This window comes from Notolepis coatsorum (genome assembly GCF_963971535.1).
Source record: "Notolepis coatsorum genome assembly, chromosome: 8".
NCBI classification, from domain to species: domain Eukaryota; kingdom Metazoa; phylum Chordata; class Actinopteri; order Aulopiformes; family Paralepididae; genus Notolepis; species Notolepis coatsorum.
Genome location: NC_140172.1, coordinates 108,798,257 through 108,822,578, shown reverse-complemented (window position 1 = coordinate 108,822,578; position 24,322 = coordinate 108,798,257). Strand labels below are relative to the sequence as shown.

Here is a 24,322-nt window from a genome sequence, read left to right as displayed (position 1 = left end):
AGCTTTTGGCCAAAAACACCTCCCTCAGAGTTTTAAGCTTGGCTAGCTGATGTAGACTAAGGAAATATAATTGTATCCCGAGTCCCAAGGTCCTCCTATTCGAGAAGCAGTTTTGCCTGGTTGCAATAACTGATATTGATATTCTATTGATATTCGGCTGTGAGGGGGGACATGTGAATGTCAGCAGTGACAGCACATCCACTACCAGGGCAGCTAATGACCAGAATAGAAAATTAAACTTAGATAATCAAACAAACGGTCATATTGCTTCGATCCCTTTTGTCGTTTCCACAAAATGGAGCACATAACTCGTTCTGTTTCGTCCTGCAAAAGCACTCTGTTCCGACTCATGTCATGACGTTTCAGTATTACGCAAGTTGGCACCAATCTGGCTTGTGTTCATCATTCAAACAATGCACTCTCAGAATATCACTTCTTGTACACAACAGTGTACCTCTGTTACAGTACAGCCCCATCTACTGTATGACATTCACATTATTGTACCTTGTTTTTCAGCATGCACTTAATAATAGATTCAATGATGAATTTAATTTGATAATACATTTGAATCTTTTTGGAATTCAATTAATTATTTGTTATATGAATTAAAATGCTCTCAGAATTCTACATCACATGTCAGATTGTGCACCTGAGACGGTTGAAACATAATTAATAGTCTCACCAACAGTCTATTTTGCTCAAGCTCCTTTTTTCAATCCCAGCTCCTATTAGTCACGTTAGATTATAGCATTCCAGTATCATTGAGACATATAGCATTCCAACTTGTTGAATTACACCAATCATGCCATCATTTGAGCAGACTATGTAATACATTCCAATATCACTGAGACATACAACATCCCGGCTTGTTGAGATAGAGAGAGAGAGAGAGAGAGAGAGAGAGAGAGAGAGAGAGAGAGAGAGAGAGAGAGAGAGAGAGAGAGAGAGAGAGAGAGAGAGAGAGAGAAGGAAAGATCTAACTTGATTACACAAATTATACCGTTATGACTGAGACATAACATTCCAGATTGCTGAGATAAAGAGAAAGAGAAAGAGAGATAGCTCTATCATCCTTGATTACTGAAATTAGTGCCATGTGAACAATTCCCCCCCTGTAAACATCAGTCTTACCAGAGGCTTCCATTAGTTGTATCCAGATGACTGTGTGGTGAGCGAATGAGGAAGGGAGAGGGTGTTGCTAGTGAGTACTGACTCACTCCAGACTGACCCCCAGACACACAGAAAGACCCATTGTCTCCATGCCTGAACCTTAACAATGGACCTCAGAGACACACACAGTGCAGCTCCAACGCTTTTCTCACCCTCGCCTATCCTCTCCTCTCTTCTCCCCTCCTCTCCTCTTTTCTCCCCTCCTCACCCGTCTTCTCCCCTCCTCTCCTCTCTTCTCCCCATCTCCCATCTTCTCCCCTCCTCTCCTCTCGTCTCACCTCCTGTCCTGTGGTCCATCGTCCTCTATTCTCCCCTCCTCTCCCCTCTTCTCTCCCATCTTCTCCCCTCCTCTCCTCTCTTCTCACCTCCTCTCCCGTCGTCCGTCGTCCTCTATTCTCCCCTCCTCTCCTCTCTTCTCCCCGTCTCCATCTTCTCCCCTCCTCTCCCGTCTGTTTGCCCTCCTCTTTTCTCCCCTCCTCTCCCATCTCCCCTCCCCCTCTCCTCTCTTCCCCCCCTCTCCCATCTTCTCCCCTCCTCTCCTCTCTTCTCCCCATCTCCATCTTCTCCCCTCCTCTCTTCTCCTCTCCCGTCCGTCTGCCCTCCTCTCTTCTCCCCTCCTCTCCCATCTCATCTGTTCGCCCCCCCCCCATACTCTCATCTCTTTCTCTCTCTCTCTCTCTCTCTCTCTCTCTCTCTCTCTCCCATAGACACAGTTCCCAGCTACAGTGTGGTCTACACTACAGTATGTATCCCCCATCGTACTAATATACAGTGGAAGACTTAGTTACATTAAAACAGATGTGCAGCTGTATGTGCGTGTTGAATGCACCGCAGTGCCTTGCCAGTGAAGAATCTGGGTTTCATATTGACAAGATAAACCACCACCCCCCCCCTCCTCGTTTAAAGGAACACACCAACATTATGGGAAACATGCTTACTGTCAGACAAGAAGATAGATGCCAAGTTCCTCTCTCTGTGTGTTCAGTAGGAAGCTATCCGGCTGCAAGCTAGCCTAGCCTAGCACAAATGAATGGAAGCGGATACAGACCACTAGCCTAGTCTAGTGTGTTTTTGGCCAACAGCTAGGCTAGCTGGTCCATATCCGCTTTCATTCCATTTGTGCTAAGCTAGGCTATGCTATGTTTTTCTACCGCGGACATACCACGTCTCCACGCTCGTCCTCTCTGGTCCGCAGTCGGCTGAGGACAGGGCTGGCCACAGCCGCCGTGCCATTGGTCAGTCTCTGTCCAATGGCTGAGGGATCGATGTCCTCCATGCTGCTGGCGTTGATGATGACATCCACTCCCTATGTTGGGGGGGGGGGGGGTGCGAGAGGGGGAGAGAAGAGGAGGAGAGGGAGGGGGGAAGGGGAGAGGATGAAAGAGAGAGAAGGGGGAGGGGAAGAGAGGGAGAAAGTAGAGAGATTAGCTTCTCGATAACATTCAGGCCACTGCAGTGTTTTCAGTAACAGACCAGGGTTGAAGTGGGCCAACGTGCCGTGAAACGTACATTATGGTGCGAGCAGTAGCCTGGTTGTTCACACCAGCAGCAAGTTGCCCACATGTCAGTCTGCTCTGCTGCTCTTTGATAATCACAGGTAGAGCTGCTGATATTTATCATGGGTTAATAAACATCAAGAGCCTGGTAACTCTTGGACATTTTAGATCCATGATTTTTTTTAAACCATTCTGTCTCCGTTTGTAGGCTACCTGTCTCTGAAGGGGAAGTGTCTCTGCGTTGTACAATTGTTCCTCCCTTTTCTCTGTCTCTCCACCCACTCTCCCACAAGCCCACCCTTCTCTCTGTATGTGTGTGTGTGCCTCTGCTTTTCCTCCTCCTCTCCTCACTTCAAATAATAATAATAATAATCATAATATGAATAAAAACATAAACATAAATACAACATAAAATTGATGCTGAACCACAACATATATTTGACAAACCAAACAAATGTAATTCAGATGAATTATATTAATAAAGAACATCCTACCCTAACCACTTGACATTAAATTTAAAACCTTAATAACGTGTTTGTTTATCCAGTTTTGATGGTGTTTTAATCTGGTATATGTCCGGATTAGCTCGTGGCGGAAATAGACTAGACGGCAAAACCATTGCTGCATATTGAGAGCTGGCCATGAAGCTCTGCGCCGTGAAGCTCTGCGCCATGAAGCTCTGCGCCGTGAAGCTCTGCGCCATGAAGCTCTGCGCCGTGAAGCGCCGTGAAGCTCTGCGCCGTGAAGCTCTGCGCCGTGAAGCTCTGCGCCATGAAGCTCTGCGCCGTGAAGCTCTGCGCCTGTGAAGCTCTGCGCCATGAAGCTCTGCGCCATGAAGCTCTGCGCCATGAAGCTCTGCGCCGTGAAGCTCTGCGCCATGAAGCTCTGCGCCGTGAAGCTCTGCGCCATGAAGCTCTGCGCCATGAAGCTCTGCACCATGAAGCTCTGCGCCATGAAGCTCTGCGCCATGAAGCTCTGCGCCATGAAGCTCTGCGCCGTGAAGCTCTGCGCCGCGAAGTTTAAGTTAATCACACTTAAACCCACAGCACCATGAGTGCATGTTATGCTGATCCACAGGGACCGCAGAGGCTGTGTTGTGTGAGGGGTAACAGTGGGGCCGACAGTCCTGCTCAGCAGAGGCTGTGTTGTGTGAGGGGTAACAGTGGGGCCCAGAGGCTGTGTTGTGTGAGAGGTAACAGTGGGGCCGACGGTCCTCCAGAGGTTGTGTTGTGTGAGGGGTAACAGTGGGGCCGACAGTCCTCCAGAGGTTGTGTTGTGTGAGAGGTAACAGTGGGGCCGACAGTCCTCCAGAGGTTGTGTTGTGTGAGGGGTGACAGTGGGGCCGACAGTCCTCCAGAGGTTGTGTTGTGTGAGGGGTAACAGTGGGGCCGACAGTCCTCCAGAGGTTGTGTTGTGTGAGAGGTAACAGTGGGGCCCAGAGGCTGTGTTGTGTGAGGGGTAACAGTGGGGCCGACAGTCTTCCTCAGCAGAGGTTGTGTTGTGTGAGAGGTAACAGTGGGGCCGACAGTCCTCCAGAGGTTGTGTTGTGTGAGAGGTAACAGTGGGGCCCAGAGGCTGTGTTGTGTGAGGGGTAACAGTGGGGCCGACAGTCTTCCTCAGCAGAGGTTGTGTTGTGTGAGAGGTAACAGTGGGGCCCAGAGGCTGTGTTGTGTGAGGGGTAACAGTGGGGCCGACAGTCTTCCTCAGCAGAGGTTGTGTTGTGTGAGGGGTAACAGTGGGGCCGACAGTCTTCCTCAGCAGAGGTTGTATTGTGTGAGGGGTAACAGTGGGGCCGACAGTCCTCCTCAGCAGAGGCTGTGTTGTGTGAGGGGTAACAGTGGGGCCGACAGTCCTCCTCAGCAGAGGCTGTGTTGTGTGAGGGGTAACAGTGGGGCCGACAGTCCTCCTCAGCAGAGGCTGTGTTGTGTGAGGGGTAACAGTGGGGCCGACAGTCTTCCTCAGCAGAGGTTGTGTTGTGTGAGGGGTAACAGTGGGGCCGACAGTCTTCCTCAGCAGAGGTTGTGTTGTGTGAGGGGTAACAGTGGGGCCCAGAGGCTGTGTTGTGTGAGGGGTAACAGTGGGGCCCAGAGGCTGTGTTGTGTGAGGGGTAACAGTGGGGCCCAGAGGCTGTGTTGTGTGAGGGGTAACAGTGGGGCCCAGAGGCTGTGTTGTGTGAGGGGTAACAGTGGGGCCCAGAGGCTGTGTTGTGTGAGGGGTAACAGTGGGGCCCAGAGGCTGTGTTGTGTGAGGGGTAACAGTGGGGCCGACAGTCCTCCTCAGACAACTTTGATGGATAGCTGTTTGTGCGGCCCACTCACTCACACAGTATGACATACATCTGGAGTACATATGAGGGAGAAGAGAGAGAGAGAGAGAGAGAGAGAGAGAGAGAGAGAGAGAGAGAGAGAGAGAGAGAGAGAGAGAGAGAGAGAAGAGAGAGAGAGAAAGAATGGGGCAAGAGACGAATAGAGACAGACGGAGAGAAAGAAAGAGAGGGAGGGTGAGAGACAGAGAGAGACAGACAGACAGAAAGAGAGAGAGAGAGAGAGAGAGAGAGAGAGAGAGAGAGAGAGAGAGAGAGAGAGAGAGAGAGAGAGACTGGTGGACTGAGTGCTGCGCTACCATCTCAGGGGTAAAGCTAGAAATCTATAATTTCCTGCTGTGTAAAACTGAGACCTTGTCACAATTCAGAGCGCTTTCCTAGAGAGAGAGAGAGAGAGAGAGAGAGAGAGAGAGAAAGAGGGAGACAGAGATATATAGAGAGAGTAGGTGGTATGCTGTGGGAATCCTGCTGTGTGTGGGGGGATAATCACTGTGAGAGAGAGGGAGAGAGAGAGAAAGAGAGAGAAAGGGAGAGAGAGAGAAGGAGAGAGAGTGAGTAGGTGGCGTGTTGTTGACATCCAGCTGTGTGTAGGGATGGTCATTAATCATATTGAATCAGAATCATGTACAGTATGTACAGCAGTAGAGTTTATATACAATGAATGCTGCTGTATTATGGTCGCTTCATTTTGACCATGTTTACCAGATGGGTAGAAGTCAGGTATTCTAATACCTTTATGTGTGGGTATATCATATTATATTATATATGAATAATAATAAAACTATATATATGTACATTGTATTAAATGGACAGTGGTCTATTGTTGTTGTGCTATTATACTGTATGCCTGTACACTGTACCAGGGACACCTCCATCGTAGGCTACATCACCGACCACAATGAGGAGGAGTATAGAGTCCTGGTGGAGAGCTTTGTGGGGTGGAATGACAGCAACCACCTCCAACTCAACATCAGCAAAACCAAGGAGCTGGTGGTGGACTTCCGGAGGGGCAAGAAGAGCCCCCCCACTCCCATCACCATCCGAGGGGATGAGGTGGAGGTGGTGGTGGTGGAGACATATAAGTTCCTTGGAGTACACCTAAACAATAAACTAGACTGGTCGGACAACACAGAAGCCCTCTACAAGAAGGGACAGAGCAGGTTGTTCTTCCTGAGGAGACTCAGGTCCTTTCAACGTGTGCAACAGACTGCTGCAGTCATTCTACCAGTCTGTTGTGGCCAGCATCCTCTTCTATGCTGTGGTATGCAACAAACTGAACAAGCTGGTGAGGAAGGCTAGCTCCGTGGTGGGAGTCAAGCTGGTCAGAGTAGAGGTGGTGGCAGAGAGGAGGATGAGAAGGAAGCTGGCTGCTATCCTGAAGAATCCCTCCCACCCCCTCTACGATGAGCTAGTCAAGTTCAGTCACAGACTCATACCCCCCCGACACTCAACTAACCGCCTCGGCCAGTCCTTCATACCAGCGGCCTGAGTGTGTCTGACTCCCACCTAAACGGACTACCTAAGCGGTTACAGAGGATGAGGTTGGGGAGATCTTGATCAACCTGGGGGACTCTTCTCCGGGTTATGATGGTATTGGAGGTAGATTACTGATATCCATTCAAGAATCCATTGTGAAGCCATTATGTCATATTTTTAATACATCACTGGAGAAGGGAATCGTCCCACAGGAACTTAAAATAGCTAAGATCATCCCTATTTATAAAGATGATGACCCAACCGTCTTCAACCATTACAGACCTATATCCATCCTTCCTACCTTGTCAAAAATACTTGAAAAGCTTGTCTATAAAAGATTAATTGAACATCTTAATAAGCACAATATTATTTACACTCACCAGTACGGGTTCAGAAAGAAACATGCAACATATATGGCAATCACACATCTAATTAATGAAATATACAAAGCTAAAGACAGAAAGGAAAACACTATAGGTATTTTTTTAGACTTATCAAAGGCATTTGATACAGTCAATCACAATATCCTCCTGCAGAAGCTCTCACATCTTGGAATAAAAAACAATGCACTGCTATGGTTCACCAGTTACCTTAAAGGATAACTCCACTATTTTGGGAAATTAGCTTATTTAACATCTTCCCTGGAGTTAGACAAGAAGATGCATACCTTTTTTGTCTCTGTGCGTGCATTTTAGCTTTGGGAATAGATGCTCCGTTAGCATAGCTTAGCTTCATCACTGGAAGTGGGGGAGGACAGTAGCCTTACAGTGCCTTACAGTGTATTGCAAGGTCTGACATTGACCAAACTTGATATGCATGACCTTGGTGGGCTCTAGGTCAACTCCTGAAAAGGGGGTCAATGTCAGACTTTGCAATCAAAAGTTAGGGGGCTAATAACCCTTGCCATAATTTCAGTGCGCCCCTAACTTTTGATTGCAAGGTCTGACATTGACCCCCTTTTCAGGAGTTGACCTAGAGCCCACCAAGGTCATGCATATCAAGTTTGGTCAATGTCAGACCTTGCAATACACTGTAAGGCACTGTAAGGCTACTGTCCTCCCCCACTTCCAGTGATGAAGCTAAGCTATGCTAACGGAGCATCTATTCCCAAAGCTAAAATGCACGCACAGAGACAAAAAAGGTATGCATCTTCTTGTCTAACTCCAGAGAAGATGTTAAATAAGCTAATTTCCCAAAATAGTGGAGTTATCCTTTAAAGATAGACATCAGTCTGTATCCTATAATGGGACAAATTCTCCTTTTCTTCCTTTACTTTGCGGTCTGCCCCAAGGTTCAATTATTGGGCCTTTGTTATTTTTGTTATATATCAATGACCTCCCTAACGTCTCAGACAGGCTGTCGGAAATTTTATTTGCAGATGACACGAGTGTATTCTATTCACATAAAGATCCTGATACCATCATTAGGGTCATAAATGAAGAACTTAACAAACTATCAATTTGGTTTAAATGCAACAAATTACCACTAAACATTAAAAAAACAAATTTAATTTTTTTGGGTCTCAAATCTGTGATTTTTAACTCCTCATCTAAAGTAGTGATCAATGACATCCCCATACCTAGGGTGTGTTCTACACGATTCCTTGGTGTTCTGCTTGATGAATCCCTATCATGGAAACCTCATATCACAGCCATAACTACAAAAATGGCCAAGAGTATTGGTATTCTTGGAAAAACACGTCACTTGCTGAGCACCGAGGTTGCCACAATGTTATATTACTCTATGGTTTACCCATATATCAATTACTGTAATTTAGTTTGGGGTAGTACTCATCAGACCAAACTTGAGCCCATATACCGTCTGCAGAAACGAGCTCTAAAAATAATCAGCTGTGTTCAACGAAGTCATTCTTCTCAGCCTCTATTCCATAAGTTAGGTATACTCAGTGTTTATCAAGTGAATCATCTTCAGACTGGTTTATTTGTGCATAGTTCTTTAAACAGAGCCCTTCCCCCTTTTTTTCATGACATGTTTGCCCACAATCACCAAATTCATAATTACCCCACACGTAGTTCCTGTTTGCTTAGACCACCCTTTTCCCGCACTTCCCAATCTCAGTTTTGTTTGCTCTACCGAGGGTCAAAGTTGTGGAACTCTTTGCCTCCACATATTTTGGAATTTTCTTTTCTGAAATTCAAAAGAGCACTGAAATCTCATCTCCTAGATCACCAATATTTCCCATATGGACTTCCTTTACAAACTGTGGTCTGATGGCTTGTTGTATTTTGTTATTGTATTTTCGTTTTATTATATATTCTTCCTGTCATTAATTGTTTTCTCTATACCAGAAATCGTATGGCATGGGTGCCTGCTTCGGTGTCTATGTAGGCCTGCTTGTGTGGGGGGGGGGGATTTTATATTTTATCTTGATATAATGTAATTTTGCTTCCTGGTGAATGCCACATGCAAGCCCCTAGAGGGTTTTTAGGCAATTCTCCTACACATCCCTTGTGGATTATATTGTATTATATATGTAATTGTTTTTATATGTGTAAATAAACAAACAAACAAACAAACAACATATATCGTATGACGTATATCATGCCATACGTACATGGCGTACATGTATATTTAGATTATGGTGTTTATTGTAACTATATTTATTGTAATGCAAATATAACGGATAGGGCATACATACCCGCATCTGCAGTGCACCTTGATCTACACTGCCTACTTCTTGCTCATATGCGTGTATACTCAGAGTTAATTATATTGTTATGTTGTTTACACAGCCTATTCTTATTTGAACTTTTCAACTGTACTATAATTGTATGACCTGTATTATGTCTTCTACTATCACCATGTACCTGTACCTCCCCTCCCCCCTCCCCATGCTGCTATGATGGCTGAATGTCCCCAAGGGGATCAATAAAGGAATATCATACCATGTCTGTAAGCATTGTAGAGCTCTGAATGTTGTTAGTGTTGTACCATGTGTGTCTGTCTGTAAGTACTATAGAGCTCTGAATGTTGTTAGTATTGTACCATGTGTGTCTGTAAGTACTATTAGAGCTCTGAATGTTGTTAGTATTGTACCATGTGTGTCTGTAAGCACTATAGAGCTCTGAATGTTGTTAGTATTGTACCATGTGTGTCTGTAAGTACTATTAGAGCTCTGAATGTTGTTAGTATTGTACCATGTGTGTCTGTAAGTACTATTAGAGCTCTAAATGTTGTTAGTATTGTACCATGTGTGTCTGTAAGCACTATAGAGCTCTGAATGTTGTTAGTATTGTACCATGTGTGTCTGTAAGCACTATTAGAGCTCTGAATGTTGTTAGTATTGTACCATGTGTGTCTGTAAGTACTATAGAGCTCTGAATGTTGTTAGTATTGTACCATGTGTGTCTGTAAGTACTATAGAGCTCTAAATGTTGTTAGTATTGTACCATGTGTGTCTGTAAGTACTATTAGAGCTCTAAATGTTGTTAGTATTGTACCATGTGTGTCTGTAAGCACTATAGAGCTCTGAATGTTGTTAGTATTGTACCATGTGTGTCTGTAAGCACTATAGAGCTCTGAATGTTGTTAGTATTGTACCATGTGTGTCTGTAAGCACTATAGAGCTCTGAATGTTGTTAGTATTGTACCATGTGTGTCTGTAAGCACTATAGAGCTCTGAATGTTGTTAGTATTGTACCATGTGTGTCTGTAAGCACTATAGAGCTCTGAATGTTGTTAGTATTGTACCATGTGTGTCTGTAAGTACTATAGAGCTCTGAATGTTGTTAGTATTGTACCATGTGTGTCTGTAAGTACTATTAGAGCTCTGAATGTTGTTAGTATTGTACCATGTGTGTCTGTAAGCACTATAGAGCTCTGAATGTTGTTAGTATTGTACCATGTGTGTCTGTAAGTACTATTAGAGCTCTAAATGTTGTTAGTATTGTACCATGTGTGTCTGTAAGTACTATTAGAGCTCTGAATGTTGTTAGTATTGTACCATGTGTGTCTGTAAGCACTATAGAGCTCTAAATGTTGTTAGTATTGTACCATGTGTGTCTGTAAGTACTGTAGAGCTCTAAATGTTGTTATTATTGTACCATGTGTGTCTGTAAGTACTATTAGAGCTCTGAATGTTGTTAGTATTGTACCATGTGTGTCTGTAAGTACTATTAGAGCTCTGAATGTTGTTAGTATTGTACCATGTGTGTCTGTAAGTACTATTAGAGCTCTGAATGTTGTTAGTATTGTACCATGTGTGTCTGTAAGTACTGTAGAGCTCTAAATGTTGTTATTATTGTACCATGTGTGTCTGTAAGTACTGTAGAGCTCTGAATGTTGTTAGTATTGTACCATGTGTGTCTGTAAGTACTGTAGAGCTCTGAATGTTGTTAGTATTGTACCATGTGTGTCTGTAAGTACTGTAGAGCTCTGAATGTTGTTAGTATTGTACCATGTGTGTCTGTAAGCACTATAGAGCTCTGAATGTTGTTAGTATTGTACCATGTGTGTCTGTAAGCACTATAGAGCTCTGAATGTTGTTAGTATTGTACCATGTGTGTCTGTAAGCACTATAGAGCTCTGAATGTTGTTAGTATTGTACCATGTGTGTCTGTAAGTACTGTAGAGCTCTGAATGTTGTTAGTATTGTACCATGTGTGTCTGTAAGCACTATAGAGCTCTGAATGTTGTTAGTATTGTACCATGTGTCTGTAAGCACTAGTATCTGAATGTTGTTTGTACTCTATGTTTCTACATTGGTCTTGTAACCATTGGTCTTGTAACCAAGACCAATACCTGTACATTTTTTGTATATTGAGTGAAGTGGTTTTGATTCTTACGAGCATTTTGCGTGTATTGTCATCATCTTGAAGTATCATGTGTGTGTGTGTGTGTGTGTGTGTGTGTGTGTGTATATGTGTATATGTGTGTGTGTGTGTGTGTGTGTGTGTGTGTGTGTGTGTGTGTGTGTGTGTGTGTCTGTAACTGCAATAACTCAACACATTTCTTGGGCGATTAGGCTCAGACCTGGTGTATAGGATGACAGTCAGCCAAGGATCGCACCCCCCGCCTCTCCTTCCAAATCCATCAAAGATTGATGGTGCAGATCAGGGTCAAAGTTTTAAACACTGTTAAAAAGTGCCAAGATGACAGATTTTTGACGACGTATGACGAGGGACGTGAGCAAGGATGACGAAACGTTGCCTGCATGTAACGTTAGTGCGAGACGGTTGCAGTGCAATGTATACTAGCTAGCTTGTTTATTTTTAGCTCTGCAAGTGAGAGAACGGTGACATCCAGGTTGCCATCCTTATGACAACATTTGCATAAGAAGTTCTTAATAAATGTTGAGTCAGAGCTGTTCAGAGTGCATTCAGACCAAGCTGCCAAGGACCGAATGTTATCTGGCTAGACCTGCTAGCTAATATTAACATAAAAGCTTTGCAGTAACACACTTACGAGACAGCTGTATTAGCAGCTGCTACTCATGAGGATAGCATCCCTGCATCGCATTTGTTATTATTCCAACCATTCATAAATCCTTGTGATATTTTGTATTCTGTTCCAGCTAATGTTACACGAACAACTGTTTCACTTGTGTATCAGTTCTGTTTCGTTAAGGGGCTCTGCTTGGCATCACCTACTGCACTCCCTCGCGTACGTGCACGTGTACTGAATAACATTCCACAAATATACCTTTAATACCAGTATTAGTCTGACCACACCCCTCATCAGCTTACCTTCATAAGCAGGTGTGTGGTCACCTGCTCTCCTCCTTCTCGCTTTCACCACAAGTAAGTGCCTCGGTAGTACCCCACTTGACGTGTTGTTAGTTGAAAAGAGTTGTGACTGGTTTACATTGTGCTTAATCTTTTCTTCTCTCACTTTGTTGTATAAGAAAATATTTGGGTCATAATGTATTCTGCGGAGAGTAGACCCGCTAGACCTACTCTTCACCACCGGTTCTCCATTCCCGCCTCCGTCGTGCGCTTCGGTGCTGGGCTGTTGCCACTCTCGTGGTTGCCGACCCAGCCCGGGAGACTGCCGGTGGATAGTTTTCCTCACCGACGAGCCGAGGGTTCGGTGCCGTCGCTCCGGCGATGGCCTGATCTCGACTCTGGTTCCTCTGGTTCTGGGGAATCGCCCGTTGATGAACGGGGGATTGTTTTAGAGCCGGAGGATTTGCGACGCAAACTTTTCGCGTCTGCTCGCTCGCGTCGCAAGATGGTGGCGTGCAGACGCGAACGGCCTGGGTTTGGGGAGCTGCTGGAGACCAGCGAGGATGCGTCCGACTCTGGATTTCTGATGGAAACTGAAGACTTCATGGAAGAGGCGGACGGATTCTTGTATGATGGTCCCGTGGAGGAGAGTATCCCTCCTCCGGTGACGCCGGAGGGGGGAGAAATGGCTCCATGGGGCGCCTTGTTTGAGGATGTCGAGGAACCACCTTGGCCTCAGCAGCAGGATGCCCTACTGTCGGCCGCATCGGATTGTGGCTCCTTGACCAGTCGCAGCCTGCTGTATGCGAGGGATGCGGGGTCGGTGGAGGAAGGTTCGCAGGGGGAACTGCGGGCCTTGTTTCCCGAGCTCATGGCGGTAGCCGCCACCGCGAACGGTGTGCCGCTGCCGCTGCCATTGCCTGCACCTGTCCCTGATGACCTCATAGGCCATCCCTGGCAGCGTCCCCCAGTGAGAGGGGTGGACGTTGTCTACCCATTTTTCCCATCGATGGGGGCCTATGTTCGTCGGGGTCAGGCGGTGTCCAACATCATGGGACTAACTCCCGCCTACGTACCAGTTACGCGGGTGTCGGGGTTAGTCAAAGGTATGGGGGAGGGCGTGCCTCGGCTTGACAATCCGATGGCCGCGCTCCTCTGTCCGGATATGGTGTGGGAACCCCTATGCAAGCCGGTCCTCCAGGGGAGGTCGGCTAGGCGATTGGCTTATTGGGGTGACCAGTCATTCATCGCTGGTACACAATCGCTGGCTGCGGCGTCTAACATCGCCCACCTGGCTAGATTTGTATCGGGGATAATGACGGGCGGCACGGATCTGAACGAGGTAAAATGCGATCAGATCACCCAGGCTGCGGGAGCTGTCCTGCACCTTTCCCAGGTGCTGGCCATAGCCATGGGGAAAGTGCGCGCCCTGACCACCCTGGGCCAGCGTCACCTTTGGCTGGAGCAGGCCCGTGTGCCAGAGAAGAAGAGAGCCCCTCTTCTGACGGCCGCCCTCTCCGACGCTGGCCTGTTCGGGAAGGCCCTGCAATTGATGACCTCAACATGCAGAGAAATGGCAGAGGAGAGATCCGTCCTCCAACCCCATTTTCCGCCTCCCGTCCTTGCCTCCGCCGCCGCTGCTGGCCCTGCCAAGAGGGCCAGGGGACGAAACGGCGCTTCGGCCACCGCCGGCCCATCCCAGACCGGAGGAGACGGTAGGGAACGTCGTGTCCAGCAGACTGTAACCTACCGTCCCTCCGGGGCTCCCCGGGGTGGCAAGACTCGAGCGGCGCGAGGTGGCAGACGCCGTTAGGAGTGACTTTTTCCCCCTCTGTATCCCCTCTCCTACACCCTTCCCGGCCCCTCTATGATTTTGTGCCTTACACTTTATTAGTATTAATAAAAAAAGTTCCCCGACATAAGGGGGACTGTGTTTTGGCCGAACAAACTGTGTGTTTCTTCAAACAAATCATATGGTGGGGTTGTGTATATATGAATCTACCCTGTTTACGTTGGGGGGTGAGTTGTGTTGTGTTACGAGGTTAAGCAAGGTCTGCAACTTACACTCGGTAATAGGTTCTTTTTAGCTTGATGCTCCACATGCAATTAGAACTGGTGTTATTCCATTGCTTTAACTAAGTATATGTGTTTCACAATGCTGTGTTGTTTAGTTGCAGTAATGCTCGTACGCACACTTTTTCACGGCCTAGCCGTTACTCTCGTTCGGCGTTTTTCCTATGTATGACATAGGCAACGGGTATAGGATTCACGCACAGGCGACTTATGTTTGTTGTGAAACCTCTTACACTTTTTGTGGGTAGCAGGCATTGTATTAGCTTATGCTATGCATTGTTTTCTACCGGAGGTTTTTCAAGATGGCTACGGTTGCGTTTCTGTGTGTAGGGATAGAGGGTGTGTTTTCGGGAGGGGGTGTCGAATAAACCCCTCCTTTCCCACTTGATTGGTTTAGGAGATTTTTGATCTTTTCTGCTGAGCCAGTCAGGGCCAAGTCAGTGCTTGACAGGGGGGGGGGGGGGGGGGGGGGAAAGGGGTATTATACCGACTCCTGTTATGACAGGATCCGGTGGGTTTTTCCCCGCCCATTGTAGCGTTGTTGCTATGGCGACGCCTTCCATGAGCTGGTGTCTTAAAGATGTCGAGGTTGGGCGCAGGGCTTACAGGCCTGCTGCGCCCGGTTTATGTGTCAAACTTGAGTCTATTGGTCACGTGTCTCACAGTTTACATATCTTTTTTCTTGACCGTAGTCTCATGTGGGAAGGTGTTTCTGGGAGGGTCTGGTCTTACACTCTGATTAAAAGGAGTGACTGGATTAAAATCATGTGAAAAACAGGGTTTTTACTCCCAGCTGTGCAGTTAGGTCATACGGGTGATGCCTTTTCTTTATTTTTATAAAGAGTTGAATGTGTCTTGATGGATTGGAAATGAGGGTCCCTGATGGAAACAAGACTTACGTCTTTCTCAGGTCTGCCTCCCCTTATCCTATTGTGTGTATTCCTGTACTGCAGTCTGTTGGGTAAATTTTTTCATTCATTCATTCATGGAGTTGATTGCATCTCGCCCCTCTTGTCGTTTCCCTGGGCGTCTTGGGGATTCAATATGGTGGTCTAAACGGCCTATTGTTGATGTGGGTATGTCCGAACGCACACATAGTGCTGGCTCAGGATGTGCTTTTGGGCCATTGGCTGACTGGCGCGCCTTGTTTGCTTGGGTGAAACAGCGTTTTTATGGAGCAATTGGGATGGGGGTTTTTCCTCTTCCGACATCCTGTGTGTTGTCGATGGGTTCCCGTTCATGTCAGGGGATGATGACGGAATGGGTCTGGACATATGGGGAAGGGTCTCACGCCCTAGGGGTGGGCCACCGGACGCGGTTCATACCGACACGTCTGGGTGGCGCCTTCTTTTTTGTGTTGGGATCAAACGCGCATATCTGCCCCTTCTCCTGGGGTTGGCAGGTCGGCGTGATTAGGGCACGGGACTGGTTCTGGTCGCGCTGGTCCAGATCAGTTGCACCCGTTGTCCGCTGGGGATGCAGATCTGCTGTTCTGGTACCCTGAGGGACTTGGGTTTTTTTCAGGGGGAAAAATGCTAGGTCGATCCGGGTGTCACAGGGTTGAGCGTTATGGGACCCTTGTTGGGTGCGTTGTATTCTGCACTGTCGTAATGGCTTACGGCCGTGCCGACCTGTACGCGTTTGATCTCGTCGGATCTCGGCCGCTGTACGGGTTGGTCTTGGTTGGTACTTGGTTGGGTGACCTCCTGGGAATACCGAGTGCGGGGTGCTGGGGCTGGTCTTCCATTTTTTACGCTCTTCTCTTGCGTTTTGGCGCTGAGGGGCCTGTTGGGTGGGTTTAACCTCCTCGGGGACCCTGTGCTCCCCGTATCACCGGGCCCGGTCCGGGGTGATGCTCGTTGACCCGTAGGCCCGGGATAGCCCTGTTGGGAACCGGAACGCAGGCTGCGGCGGTGCCGCAGGTGTGTTTTGGGGTTTCTTTCCTGAGGGGTTATGGGACCAACCGTTGCATGGGGTGATGCCTGGGTGGTTGGTTCTCTGGTGTGTTGCTGCAGTGTCAACTCCCGGTTCTCCGGTTGAGGGTGCCCCTGCACGTTCATGACGTCTGCCGATCGTATGGGCTTTTTCTGTGGGCAGCTGTCAGGGGTCGAGTGGTCTATGGATCCCACTTCTGACGTGCTGTTTAAAGGCTTGGTTATGCGACAACGCCAGCATACGCCCCTTCCGCCGGGGCGGCTGTTTTCGGCTGTCCTTTCTGGCGCCTGCCTCGTCCGCAGTTTTCCAGGCTTGGGTTGACAGCCTGTTGCCTGGTCTTTTTCCCCGGTGCACTGCCTGCTTCCGTTGGTTAACTCTTGTGTGTTATGACCATGCTGTCTGCCTGTTGCAGGGCCTGTGTTCCAGGCGGTGTGCTGTTGGGGAGGACAGGGCCCGCTCGGCTGAGGGGCCTTTGTCCGAATACGCTGGCGATGTGGGGGGCGGGGTCACTAGGTGCCCCCCTGGTGGGGTCTTGATGCTGGCATCATGGCCTTCTCCGGGCCCCCATTCCAGGGAGTCCAGTCCTTTTGGTGGGTCTGGGTCTTCCTTCGCGCTCCGCTGCTACGGCCTTGCCACGGGGTTGGGTTTGCCCTTGACCCCGTGATTCTGGGGGCGGTGACGAGGTTGTTCCTACGTTCGTTCCCGGGTGGCATGCGGGTTGTGCGTGGGTGTAGTCGTGGGGTCAAGCCACGGTCTGCTCACCCTGTGCGTTGGGTTGCTTGAGTGCCTCTTCGCACGGTCGGGTCCGTCGCCCTCCCGTGAAGCCCCTAATAGGGGGGATGCCCTCCATTAGGGGGGGTCGGGGGGGCTCGGCCCTCCCTGTTCTGATGGTTGTGGGGGGCTGTCAGCGGGGTGTATTTGTCAGCCAGCGGCTCCGCTTGGCCTCCCTTGTGCAGTAGGTGATGCCAAGCAGAGCCCCTTAACGAAACAGAACGTTAGGTTATGGCTATAACCAAGTTCTGTTAGTTAGGGGTGACGCTTGGCATCAGACGGCCGCTGCAGCCCTTGACCTCACCTTGTGGTGAAAGCTTGGGAAGGAGGAGAGCAGGTGACCACACACCTGCTTATGAAGGTAAGCTGATGAGGGGTGTGGTCAGACTAATACTGGTATTAAAGGTATATTTGTGGAATGTTATTCAGTACGCGTGTCAGCTCCCCTGTTTAGCCTGTTAGTCTCCCCTGTTAGCTTCCCTGTTAGCTTCCCTGTTAGCTCCCCTGTTAGCCCTGTTAGCTTCCCTGTTTAGCCTCGTTAGCTCCCCTGCAGCTTGTTAGGCCTCTACTACCAGCATGGCCCCAGTCTGCTAGCTTAGCCCCGGCTGCTAGCACAGCCTCTATGTTAATGCAGCCCTTGCTGCTGGCATAGGCCCTGTAGCTAGCCATGCCCAGGCAGCTAACCCAGTCCCTCTGCATGGTCCCAGTCTGCTAGCTTAGCCCCGGCTGTTAGCACAGCCTCTATGTTAATGCAGCCCTTGCAGCTAGCATAGGCCCTGTAGCTAGCCATGCCCAGGCAGCTAACCCGGTCCCTCTGCATGGCCTCCACTTTTTGGTCAGTTTTTTCCCCACTGCTAGGACTGCCCCTTCAGCTAGCAAGGTCGGTTCCCCACAGCTAGGACTGTCCTTCCAGCTAGCTTGTTCTCTCATGCTGGTCCAGCCCTGTCTGCCAGCCTAGCTCCGGCAGCTAGCGCAGCCTCTATGTTAATGTAGCAGTACAGCTAGCATAGGCCCTGTAGCTATCAGTGCCCTGGCAGCTACCCTTTCCCTCTGCTAGCCCCTTCCCTGTTCCCCTCTCCAGTGCCCCTGTTCCAGCCCTGTCTGCTAGCCTAGCTCCGGCAGCTAGCGCAGCCTCTTTGTTAATGTAGCAGTACAGCTAGCATAGGCCCTGTAGCTATCTGTGCCCTGGCAGCTACCCTTTCCCTCTGCTAACCCCTTCCCGGTGCTCCTCATAGTTACCCCTCAGCTCCTCTAGTTACCCCTCAGCTCCTCTAGTTACCCCTTCGGCTACCCTAGTTACCCCTCTGCTACCCTGGTTACCCCTCAGCTACCCTGTTCCTTTGCTAGCCCCACTTTTGTTGTAGCTTCCCCTGCTAGCATGGCCCAGTACCTTTTGTTTTGTTGCCTTGTTTTTTCCCCTGCCCCTCTGTCTGTGTTTTTGGGTCGCCCGGTGGCTCCCGTGGAGGGGGGAGTACTGTGAGGTTCGCCTTTCCCTTGACCTTTAATTCCCTGTCTCCTCACCTCACTAGCCCCCACCCTCGCGTTCGTTTAGCCTCGTCTGCTCTTCAGAGCAGCCCACACCCTTGGACATTCTGTCAGTATCTGTTTGATTGGTTCGTGCCGAACACACTCTTCTAGTTCAAGTATCAATTACCTTCACGCACCTGATGTGTATTCTAATTAGCGCCCCTGTGGGCTTTAAGACCTCGCTCTTCCCCTCAGTCCGGGTCGGGTCGTTCCGTATCATATCTCTATCACCAAGACTCCTTCGGGAGGTTCTCTGTCTGAAGGCTCCTACGGGAGTTTCTGTTTCTGTCTGTTATGCTGTTTTCATCTCCGGCGTGAGATGCGCTCAAGCCTTCGCCACCTGTCGCCGTTTGCCTGGAGGGAGACACTGAACTGCGCTCTCTAATCCTCTACGGGAGTTATTCCAGTGTTCCACCCCAGACCTCCGAGCCAGACGCGCTCTTCACTCCAGACGCGCATCCAGACGCGCATCCAGACCTCCGAGCCAGACGCGCTCTTCACTCCAGACACGCATCCAGACGTGCATCCAGACCACCGAGCCAGACGCGCTCTTCACCCCAGACGCGCATCCAGACGCACTCCAGACGCGCATCCAGACCTCCGAGCCAGACGCGCTCTTCACTCCAGACGTGCATCCAGACGCGCATCCAGACGCACTCCAGACGCGCATCCAGACCTCCGAGCTAGACGCGCTCTTCACTCCAGACGCGCATCCAGACGCGCATCCAGACGCACTCCAGACGCGCATCCAGACCTCCGAGCCAGACGCGCTCTTCACCCCAGACGCGCATCCAGACGCACTCCAGACGCGCATCCAGACTCCGCGGCAGATGCGCTCTTCGAACCGGCGCGTTCTCCAAGCAGACGCGCACCACTCAGACCTGCGCGCCAGATGCGCTCTCCGTACCGGCGCGTACTCCAAGCTGACGCGCACCACTCAGACCTCCGCGCCAGATGTGCCCTCCGTACCGGCGCGTACTCCAAGCAGACGCGCACCACTCAGACCTCCGCGCCAGGCGCGCTCTCCTCCAGACGTCTAGCCTGCGCCCTCCTACTCCTCCCTGTAAGCAGCTCCAGCCCTTGCCCTGTCCAAGGCCTTTACCCTGTTTTCTCTCTGTCCCTGTCCAGTCCTCCTAGTCCTCCTAGTCATCCCTGTCCTGTCCTCCTAGTCCTCCCTTTCCCCAGCCCGCCTCCGCGGGCCTCTGTCCCTGTTTCCCCTCTCTAGTCCTCCTAGTCCTCCCTGTCCAGTCCTTCTAGTCCTCCTAGTCCTCCCTGTCCAGTCCTTCTAGTCCTCCCTGTCCCCAGCCCGCCTCCGCGGGCCTCTGTCCCTGTTTCCCCTCTCTAGTCCTCCTAGTCCTCCCTGTCCAGTCCTTCTAGTCCTCCTAGTCCTCCCTGTCCAGTCCTCCTAGTCCTCCCTGTTCCTGCCCTGCTTCCCTTGCCCTGGCCTGTCCGTTAGCCTTCCCTTAGAAACAAACCATAACACCTACAGCAGTATTGTACAGCCAGTAACTATACTTTTGCTCACACAATATCTTGAATAAATGAGTTTATTTATTTCGAACATAAATTGAAAATAAATAATAATAAAAAACAAGTAATAAACAGATAAAAAAACAAACATATTTGCATATCTTGTATGTCACAAATGTAACAGTACTGCATATATGTATGTCATAAATGTCATGATTAGTTTAGATTAGATGATTAGATTAGATTTTTATATCTGTATATTCAGTATGTCATAAATGTCATTATGAATTGAAAATGGGGGACCCTGATGTAAACAAGACGAAAGTCTTTCTCTGGTCTGCATCCCCTTAACAATTGTGTGTATTGAGCTGTACTGTACTGTACCCATTCTGCAATCTGTTAATTATTAAAGTTTAAATAAACGCATTCATTCAAGATATCTGGCCTTGCGCGGATCTCACAGCTGTGCCCGCACAGTGCAATACTCCAATTCAGCCATTGGGTGGGTGGCGCTGCTGAGCGGTCCCCAGACCGCCGGACCTGAGAGCGCCGGACCTGAGAGCGCCGCTCTGCAGATGGATGCTTCTCATTGAAGCTGGTGTTGGCTGCTGTCAGTGGTGTTCCTGCCCACAATGGTGGTCAACATAGATCTCAGAGGCTCTAGCGAGGTACATTTTAAAGCTAGAACAAAGATATGGGTATCATAGGGAACTGGAGGAATCTGCACATACCAGACATTACATGCTAGGTTACCCGGAAAGTGGCAAAAATCTGCACGTAAAAGGCTGCACGTTAGTCTAGCTTAGCACAATGAATGGAAGCGGACATGACCGGTTAGCCTAGGCATTGTCCAACTAACACCTCTCCCGAAGGCTAACCGGCACTGTCCGCTTCCATTCATTGTGCTAAGCTAGGCTAACATGCAGCCAGATAGCTTTCTACTGAACGCACAGAGAGGAAACTGGTATCTATCTTCTTGTCTCTCTCTGGAGAAGACGGTAAGTGAATTTCCCCAAATGTTGGCGTGTTCCTTTAACTCATTGACGGTCAAAAACGTAATATCTCATGTTTCGCTGCCAACGCTTGGCGGCCAAAAACATAATATCTCGTTTTTAGATCCTTTGATATTTGTCCTTTGATCCCCGTTCTATACGGTCAGCCGGAGCCCTCTAGGTCTTCCTGGCTCATCTGCCTATGTTGAAATTGCAATGACGATCGAATCTCACCAGGTGGCAGTATCGCCTACCTTCTGAACTGGAATAGCTTGGTGTGGATACACCTATTCTCTCTTATTTTTTGCTTATCCTCGGAGACGGAGCGACAGAGCGATCGCCTCGAGATTTTTTTGCCTGAAGCCTATTTCCCGTATACACGAGTATAGACATATACCACAGGTAATCACGATGGCGATGCGATCACTGGGAATTATTCTTTTTGGAATACCTTCTGGCTAAGGTAAGGTATATTCTAGGTCTATCTTACCGAACATGAAACATGTTTTTGTAACGATAACAGTGCTGTGTTTTACCGGACGTAAAACATGCTTGACAAACACGATCGCAGTTTCTAGTTAGAACGACCCCCCCCTTGATGATTTTGTGAAGACACACGTGCTACCTTTGATTTGGGAGTATTTGGGGTTTCAGGCGATAAACCAGAACGATTTGGGCTTATTGCATGTAACGTGTCATATCTCGCGATCTATGAAAAAATACTGGATCATTTTGGAAAGGGGCGATGTTTAGCGTGTAGCGTGTAACAAACTACAGTGTGTAGAAATGAACTGATTAGTCAGTAACGGACTATGAACAATGCCTGTCAAATGAGCCATACTATTGTCTCCATAGCTATAATACAGAACACACGATGGGTCTGCAAACATCGCTAACATGGTCAATAACGCTGGCGCCAGGTGGTACAGATGGGGAAAATGGGTGGCGCTTAAAGAGTTAAGACTATACAGGATCTCTGCAAAATAGGAGATTGACAGTCAACAATGTCTATAGTCAGTAGTCTATTAAACCCCCCAAAATGTTTCACCCCAGGAGTGGTAGTGGCCACTCCCAGACAACCCTTGTGCCCCCCTTTGGTCAAAATAAACAACCCTTGTGCCCCCCTTTGGTCAAAATAAATCCTAGAACCACCACTGGCTGCTGTTAGATTTTACCGTCACATTTCACTGAAAATAGATAACATCTGGTTTGTATCAAAAGTATTAACCCTTTCACTACCACTGGTAGTGAAAGGGTTAACCGTCTGTAGTGTGGTAGTGAAAGGGTTAACCGTCTGTAGTGTGGTAGTGAAAGGGTTAACCCTTTGGTAGTGTCTGGTAGTGAAAGTGTTAAAGCAATGAGAGTTCAACGTACAGGACGGACCTGGAAGAAGTCTGCGACGGTGGCGACGTGGCTGGCACACGCACACTTCCTGGCATCGGGCACATCTTCCCCCACCTGTGGCAAGAGGGGAGGGTGAGGAGGTTGAGGAGAGGACAGAGAGGATAGAAGAGGAGAGCGGATGAGGAGGGGAGAGGACACAAAAAGAAAAAGAAGAAAAAACATGTTACAATATTATAATAATATTAGGTCGGCGGGGTCTCAGGAGGTAGAGCGGCCGTCTGGAAATCGGAAGTTGTGTGAAAAATCGCTATATTATTAATGCCATTTATAATAACGATCTTCCAAAACCTCATATTGGCATGGTCTCAAATGGTCCTCAACGGGCCTTTATTCTAAACATGTCACACTTGATGGATACATCTGAGGTGGTTTCAGTAATTATGGGCTGTTCAAATCAACAGAATAGGGACACGTGCTGATTGCGGGGGGAAAATATAAAATAAAATAAATAAAACGTCTTCTCAACCGGTGACATTTTATCACTCAGTAACCTGTACTTTATAGAACAAAGATGGCAGCGCACCACTGAGTCCATCGGTCCCTGTCTGGACATCTGAAGGCTCCCAGCAGCGTGTCCCAGTGTCCCTGAGCAAGGCACTGAAGCGCTGACCGCTCCTGACAAGCAGGCTGGCACCAAGCTCTATTGAGCTTTATATGTAAAGCTCTATAACAAACTGCCTTCTGAGGGTTAAGTCAATACAGTAACTCATCCTAGCTAATTATTGCAAGTTCGCATTGTGCTTTTGAAGGGATCAACAGAAAGCTCAGTCTTAACAAAGGCTGGTGGGGTAAAAACACAAAATAAAATGACTCCTTTCAAATCCTCCAGCCGAGCTGTTCATTTCCGGCAATAGCGCTTACGCCATTTATTTATTAATTTATTTCTACTTGCATTCAAACGTCAGTCACTTTTACGGAGCAGCTACTGAGTGTCCGAGGAAGACGATAAAAGGGCCAGACTGGCGGTTGGGGCGAGGAAGCTCATTTACAAGTAAACTACATCGCAGGGTCATAATGTCTGATTGAAGTCATTCCTGAGTGGCCCAAACTGCCAAACTGGCCACGTAGTGGAGCCTGCTTGTCATCTCAGACAGTGTGCCTGTGCCAGCTGTCTCTGTCTGCACAGCGAGCAAACTGCTGCGTGCGTGTGTGTGTGTGTGTGTGTGTGGGTGTGTGTGTGTGTGTGTGTGTGTGTGTGTGTGTGTGTGTGTGTGTGTGTGTGTGTGTGTGTGTGTGTGTGTGTGTGTGTGTGTGTGTGTGTGCTGGCGCGCGCGCGTGTGTGGGCGGCTGGGTGGACGGTGTCTGTGGTCTTATTTCTCTACATTCACTAGCCTCGTCTCTCTCAAATGAATGATTCGTAATTCATGTGTAATTCGATAGCCTCATTTTTATACACATAATATTCACACTGGTTTAAACAAACAAGTTGATATTATTTCAGATATTTGTGAAAGGTGTCCCATATACAGTAGACAGACGCCTGTCCCAAATATATAAAATGTATATAATCTATTCTCAACATTTTACCACTCAGTAACCTATACTTTACAGAACAAAGGTCTAGGAAAGCGCTCTGAATTGTGACAAGGTCTCAGCTTTACAGAGCAGGAAATTATAGATTTCTAGCTTTACTTCTGAGATGGCAGCGCAGCACTCAATCCACCAGTCTCTCTCTCTATCTGTCTGTCTCTCTCTGTCTCTCACCCGCCCTCTCTTTCTTTCTCTCTATCTGTCTCTTGCCCCATTCTCTCTCTCTCTCTCTCTCTCTCTCTCTCTCTCTCTCTCTCTCTCTCTCTCTCTCTCTCTCTCTCTCTCTCTCTCTTTCTCTCTCTCTCTTTCTCTCTCTCTCTTTCTCTCTCTCTCTCTCACTCTCTATGTCACCCCATCTCTCTCTCTCTCTCTCTCTCTCTCTCTCTCTCTCTCTCTCTCTCTCTCTCTCTCTCTCTCTCTCTCTCTCTCTCTCTCTCTCTCTCTCTCTCTCTCCTCTCTCTCTCTCTTCCT

The 24,322-nt window shown here is 48.4% G+C and overlaps 1 protein-coding gene across 5 annotated transcripts in view; it reads right to left on the bottom strand.

The window, feature by feature from the left end:
• Window positions 1-24,322, bottom strand: part of dbn1 (drebrin 1) — a 203,905-nt gene that overhangs the window by 29,575 nt on the left and 150,008 nt on the right. For 3 of the 5 annotated variants that reach the window (XM_084319775.1, XM_084319774.1, XM_084319778.1), the window contains exons 4-5: window positions 22,292-22,375; window positions 2,333-2,476 (exon numbers count right to left, since the gene is read on the bottom strand). In XM_084319775.1, the coding sequence (XP_084175901.1) occupies window positions 2,333-2,476; window positions 22,292-22,375 (228 nt within the window). The remainder of the gene's footprint in view (window positions 1-2,332; window positions 2,477-22,291; window positions 22,376-24,322) is intronic. The other 2 variants (XM_084319777.1, XM_084319776.1) reach the window with 1 other exon arrangement.